The sequence below is a fragment of the Pundamilia nyererei genome, unplaced genomic scaffold (assembly GCF_000239375.1).
Source record: "Pundamilia nyererei isolate P.nyererei 1_Seehausen unplaced genomic scaffold, PunNye1.0 scaffold00065, whole genome shotgun sequence".
NCBI lineage: Eukaryota > Metazoa > Chordata > Actinopteri > Cichliformes > Cichlidae > Pundamilia > Pundamilia nyererei.
In genome coordinates, this window is record NW_005187466.1 from 180,096 (window position 1) to 186,903 (window position 6,808).

At 36.3% G+C, this 6,808-nt stretch overlaps 1 protein-coding gene across 1 annotated transcript in view; it reads right to left on the reverse strand.

Moving 5' to 3' along the window:
• Window positions 1-4,176: 4,176 nt before the first annotated feature.
• LOC102214799 (lipopolysaccharide-induced tumor necrosis factor-alpha factor homolog) overlaps window positions 4,177-6,808 on the reverse strand; it is a 3,981-nt gene continuing 1,349 nt past the window's right edge. The window contains exons 3-5 of the mRNA XM_005735862.1: window positions 6,669-6,804; window positions 6,313-6,460; window positions 4,177-4,744 (exon numbers count right to left, since the gene is read on the reverse strand). Of these exons, the coding sequence (XP_005735919.1) occupies window positions 4,639-4,744; window positions 6,313-6,460; window positions 6,669-6,804 (390 nt within the window). The 3' untranslated portion in view covers window positions 4,177-4,638. The remainder of the gene's footprint in view (window positions 4,745-6,312; window positions 6,461-6,668; window positions 6,805-6,808) is intronic.

A 6,808-nucleotide genomic window follows, 5' to 3' on the forward strand; every position in this document is an offset into this window, starting at 1 on the left:
CTTTAGACAACAATTCTGATGGCAAAAGAGCCAAACGGGACAGGCCAAAAAAAACCCAAAAAAACCCAAAAAAAAAAAACAAGAGGTTTTCCATTTGATTCAATTTTATATGATGGATTATGCATAAAAAATAGAACTGTGCTAAAAGGTCTGTTGCTTTATTACGTATTCAGGTTGTTTATCATGTTTTTTGAAAGGTAACTAAGTAACTAAGTACTTTTGAAAATAAGTAATGATTAAAGCAATGGGATTACTTTTTTTTTTAGAGTTAATCAGTAATTAGTAACTAATGATCCTTTTCAAGTAACTTGACCAACACTGGTCCTGACCTCATGATAATTAAGATGACATCATGCAGTTTGAATGCAGTTTAATAAATAGATCTTTTGCCACAGACTTAAAATATTTGACAAACCTTCACAGGTTGATATTTAGTGTTTGCATGTGTTTCCTGTTTTGTCCCTGTGAGCATTTACGACAGAAATGGAGAAGCGCTAACAGAATTCATCAGTCCTAATCTTGTTAATCTAGGAGTGACTATTGTCACATTCCAAAAAAGAGGCATATTCCAGCTTTATACCACCTCGGGTCTCTTCTCAGTCCAGAGCCACACTGAACCCTATGTTTCATATAGGGGCTCCTATGGGAATGACATAATGTCTTATCTTCAGCATCCTTACAATATACGCCGTAAAATGCACATTGATTAGGCAAAATATGTTTGTCTTTAAAAATATAGTCATCTAAGAAAGCATGGATGGACACATGGCTGGAAACCCAGATTTACATTGTAATTATTAACAATAAAACCATGGCCATCAATAGTGTAATTTTCTATCAAAACATACATGAAAAGACGGCATTGAACCTGCAAGGACTCAGTTTTTATTATACTATAATAAGGACAGTGAACTATAATATACTTATATACTATACTATATTATCACTGATGCTGTTATCATTTAGAAAAGATAGAAATGATCTTTTAAGCATACTCAAAATGCACCAATATTATACAACAGCAGCTCTGCACTGACAGCTATAATCAAATCATCCTGCTTATCAAATGTTAACTACCTGCTTGTTTACAAGTTGATTGAAGAAGTTTAAATATGTGAAGTGGAGTTAAAGTCAGGAGACTAGGAGTGTACCTGACATGGGTGGATGGTGTGTATGCAGGAGTTTAAATGGTGATACTAAAAGCTCCTCCTGAAAATACTCTTTTGTCAACACCCACTGTGTCAAATACTGGCATTACGTTAGATGTCATTGACTGTTTTAAGTGCAAACAGATACAAAATCCTGGTGTTTTTACCTCATTTGAGTCCCAACTCCTGACTTTAAGCTGTCCCGTGGTTCTAATTATAGTCATCTATCGTCCACCTAAATATAAAGACTTTTTTCCTTCGGAATTTTCAGACTTCTTGACATGTTTTATCGCTCACTATGAAAGGATTCTTATATGGGGGGACTTTAATATTCATCTGTGTTGTGAGGATAAACCCCTGGTCAAAGATTTCTTAAATGTAATTGACTCCTCAAATTTCACACAATCTGTGTCTGGGCCAACATGTAAAGGCCACACCCTAGACGACGCCCCGCCACACACATTAACCTGGTAAAATACATATTTAGGCAGAATTTTGCAAAGATCTATTTTTCATTTTTCAGCAGCATAGTGCTTTTTTTTCGAATTATTTTTAAAAGTCATGTCAAGGCTCCAAAAGCCCAAAGGCGACATAAGGGTGGCGGCTCACAACAGTTTTTGTTTGCTACATGGATCATTTTAGTTCAGGTTGGTGTCTTTCCATTTGTTATATTTTTTTTAAGAGTTCAAAATGTAATTTTCTCTGTAGCACTTCATGGATTTCATAAGCAACACACCTTAGTTGTTCACACAAAGCATAAAGGTATAAAACAATATATACGGTGTTATCTTCATTTTAGATGTCAAAAAGTATTTGCGGCTCCCAGTGTTTTCTTTTGCATGGAAACCAGGTCCAAATGGCTCTTTGGGTCTTAAAGGCTGCTGACCCCTGCCCTAGACCTTGTCTTGGGTTACGGACTGAATGTATCGGTGACTGAAAACTGTGTTTTACCTATTTTAGACCACTCAGTAATTTTAGTTGATATTTTAATCCCTAAATCTTCAGCTTCTGACAAGGGAAAATTACCCCTGAGATCATCTCGTCATATTAGCCCCGAAGCATTGCTTGGAGTTAAATTACATTTACCTGATGTGTTGGACCCCATTTTTACCCAGGAGTTATGTGTGGACACTTTGACTGCGAACGTTAATATTACACTTTTTCTACTGGACTCTGTTGCACCTGTAAAGAAGTTAAAATGTCAACAAACGATATGCCCTGGTTAAATGAGGAGCTCTTGAATTTGAGAAGAAATTGTAGAAAAGCAGAGCGTCGCTGGCAATCTTCCAGACTAGAAGTATTTCTCCAGGCTTGGAAGGACTCAATGTCTTTTTTTCAATCAGCGATGTCTGCAGCGAAAGCAAATTTCTTTCTTTCAAATTTCTCAAATCTCATCATGAGTCATAAACATAACTCAAAACTCTTATTCAACATAGTGTCGCAACTTACAGAGAGTAAGTCATCTCTCTACTGTTTTAATTTGACAGCTCATGACTTTCTTATGTTTTTCAGAGACAGGGCTGAAACACTTAGGAATCAGATTACTCCCTCCTCGAGCTGTACATTAGACTACTCAGCTGCTTTACCTGTTGGTGCTGATGAACTGTTCTCTGACTTCAAGGTTATTTCTCTGTCTGGATTAACTAAGGTTGTAAAAGCAGCTCGATGTAAAACCTGTTCTTTGGATCCTCTACCTGCTAAATGTTTTATCATGGCTGAGATCTTACCTGTCTGGGAGCTCTCAGACTGCTGGTTTTAAAAATGATCTCTCTCCCGAGACGTGTGCAGTGAGGCATGGGGTCCCTCCTGTTTTCTATGTATCTGCTGCCTCTTGGTGTTCTTTTACGTTCTTTTAATGTAACTTTTTATTGTTACGCTGATGACCTGCAGCTTTATGTTCCTCTAACCATTGAAAATTGTGCTGAAGTCTCTAAACTAGAATCTTGTCTATCTGCAGTTAAGGGCTGGTTATCAGATCATTTCTTGCTCCTAAATACTGATAAGACAGAGTTGATGGTCATCGGACCACAAACATTTCAGCACTTGTCCCAAAATTTCATCTTGAAAATTGATGACAGTGTCATAAATTGCAGGGACAAGGTAAAAAACTTGGGCATGTGGTTCGACATGGTGCTCTTCTTCGAGTCTCACGTAAAAGAGATAAAAAAAGACCGCCTTTTATCATTTGAGCAACATAGCCAAAATCAGACAAGTTTTGTCAAGCGACACCGCAGAGGTTCTTGTTCATGCATTTGTGTCTTCACGGATTGATCATTGTAATGCTCTTCTTTCTGGGCTACCAAAGAAAAGTTTAAGAGGTCTACAGATGTAAACAAGCAAGGATATAAACTTATACAAAAAAAAAACTTTGAATGTGGCAGATGGAAGGCACTATATTCCATACCATGAATTTATTTTGACACTTCTCACTCTGTGATAGGTGTCAATGTGAAAATATACCCCTATTAATTTAATTTTAATGAAAAAATGTATATGCCTCACTCAAATGATTATGCTCTTCTAATTATTTTTCTCTATTTTGCTCATTTAACAAACAATATTTTGCATTGTTTGCATATTCAAAAACTTACATTTTGATCTAGACATATCCTTGCTTGTTTACTTCAGTAACAATTTTATTGACTTAAAACCCATTGCAAATGTCAGTGGTAGAGTCAAGAAATTTTGTACTTCGGTGATAAATGCCTTTATGTTTATTTTATATTAATATTTGAATTTTATTTCTAGATCATCATTACATCTAACAAGCAGCAAGTCAGTTACTTCAGTAAAGGTTTTTAATATAAACAGATAAATCAAGACATATCACATGATTATTGTAGGTAAAAACTATAAAAAAGGTAAAAACGAGAATTTATTTATTAATGTAAATGTGAAAATATAGTTCCAGTGTTTGTAAAAAAATGGAACAATGTCGCAAACAATGACTAATGTTAATTAGTCAGCACTGACATTTTAATCTTGTCATCAGTGTTATATTAATATTTAAAATATCAGAAATTTAAATGAAAACATTCAATATGTCATGTAAATGAAAAATCAAAGAATAACTTTAAACGCTAAAACATCTAATTTTGATTTTACTTGTGGGTATGTTACTTTAAAAAACCCACATGCCTTCATTTAAGGCTTTTTTCCTTCACTTTAACGTTGAGGTATTTGATTCAGAGACAACACCACTGTCACCAAAACAAAGAAGAAGAAAAAACAGTCCTGATAACTAACTCATATTTTCACAGTAAATTTATATAAAGTGATTTCTTAAAGGGTGATTTCTTAAGTTAAAAGGAAAGGAAGGGAGTTTCTTTGTTGCTCTTCTACATAGCTACATATTCAGTGTGTTCAGTTTATATACAGTTAAAACATGGAAACGGGTGTACAGGATGAGCACAGGGTTACAGAGGATGTCTGTTTGCACAGAGATGCCCTGCTGCTGTTGCTTCAGTAGAACATACACTGCAGTTCTGCTTCACATGCGCCTGTGGACGTGGATAATGCCGCTGCAGGAGGGGCAGGAATGCTCCACATCCTTGCAATCATTGACGCAGAATGGTATGAAACAGCAAGGCCAGCACCTGTTGTGAACAAGAATAGCATCAAAACGGTTATCATATGCCCATCAACTCATTCATTCTACAGATTGAATATTAATAATAATTTGGGGAGTGAAGAGAGGAGAGTGAATAAGAAATACTCAGTGCCTCACAAACTCCAGTGTATCACATTGTCCTGCAGCAATCTGAGCATGTTGCAGTATAAATAAGGTATGGTTTAGGATCACCTGATTCAGTCTTAACTATAAACTTTATCCGAAAAAAAAGAAAAAGGTTTTGAGTCTAATCTTAAAAGCAGAGAGAGTGTCGGTCTTTCAAATTGACTCTGGGACTGGTTTTGTGGAAACAGCCTGATAGCTGCCAGTTAAATCTTTAAAAACTCTGGGACCCACAAGTAAGCCTGGAGTGTGAAAGCAAGGTGCTACATAGGGATAATATGGTACTATAAGGTCTTAAGAAGGAGAAGAAGGAGTCTGAATATTTAAGAATTTGTATTCGAGGAGAAGAATATTAATTTCAATTTAACAGGGATTCTTCAAAGAGAAGCTAATATGGGACAAATATGCTCTCTCTTTCTGGTCCCTGTCTCACAGCAGCATTCTGGATTAACTGTAGACTATATGTCATATGTCACAACATGACCCAGAGTGTGAGTAAAGCAGTGAGTGCGATCATTTACATTTTGAGAAAATTATTAACTTTCTGTCATGGTCCTGGGTCTTCGAGCCAGTGTTTTGGGTTAGTTTTGAGTGTGGTGGACTTGCGGTTTTATCTTTTGGATTTCAGAGATGATTTAAGCTCATTCTCTGTATTATTTTGTTCTGAGTTCAGCATTTCCTGGTGCTTTTGAGTTTTGTTTTCTATATTTCTGGTTACTGGGTTCTTGCTTATGAAACTTCTTTTTTATGTCCTAGTCTTGTCTTTGTGCTTTTTCCTGAGCAGCCGTTGTGTTTATTGTGTCTATTTTGTCTCTGTTTTTTGCCTTTTGTCTTTCAAATCCACAAGTCTTTGTCCAGGTCAGTGTTAGTTGATTCCTGTTTCATTTGACAACATGTTGTCCCATGCTTTTTGTATTTAGTTCTACTTCCTGTGTCTAATTATTTGTGAGCGGTTTCAGCTCCTCCCACCTTTTGCCTGTTCCCTCATTATACTCTGTTTATTTAATAGTTATATAGTTTCCCCCTTACCCTTTGCTGTGTTTTACCTCGCATTTTGTTTTACTTTAAGATTAGTTGAATTTTGATTTCCTAGTGTTTTTGACCTGGATTACTTTGTTTAGATTCTGACAGTTATCACTTGAGGGTGTTGATTAATTTAAACTACCATTAAACTACCTTCATTCTGTGAGGCAGACTAAATCAATATTTTGATCAAATTTTGTTGAAATGTTTGATAAACTACAGATTTTCTGTCCTACCTTCATCAGGCCAGCTGGTATAATGATGACTTGATGAAACAGGTCACACACAAATACCAAAAAACTTTGATATTTACTTAAATGTTGCTGAGAAAATAATCTTATATGACATTTTGCAGTGTGTTCAAATTTCTTCATGTGTATGTGTGAGTATAGTGGGGTTTTGACTCACAAGAAGACTCCTAATAGGCCACAAACCAACCAGGTGTATGGTCCGATTTTGTACTCAATTTTAGTCACAACATTGGTGTGGCAGTAAGGGCACAACATCTGTCCAGGAACGCATTTTGGCAGATTCTGCACCACCACCATTTGGCTAACTGCGAGAAACAACACAACACAGCCAAAAATGACTTTAATTATTATACATCCTTACTAAAACTCCACTAAACCTGGAATTTTGTGACACCAAATTCAGATTTAACCTTCAACCACAGAGACTAAAGTAACATTAATGAATCATAAATTAAGAGCACTGTATTTAAGTATTTAAATATACTATATGACTAGTAACCTCTAATTTCTCACCTGTCTGGACAACAGGCTGGACAACAGGCTGGACAACAGGCTGGACAACAGGCTGGACAACAGGCTGGACAACAGGCTGGAAAACAGGCTGGACAACAGGCTGGACAACAGGCTGGACAACAGGCTGGACAACAGGCTGG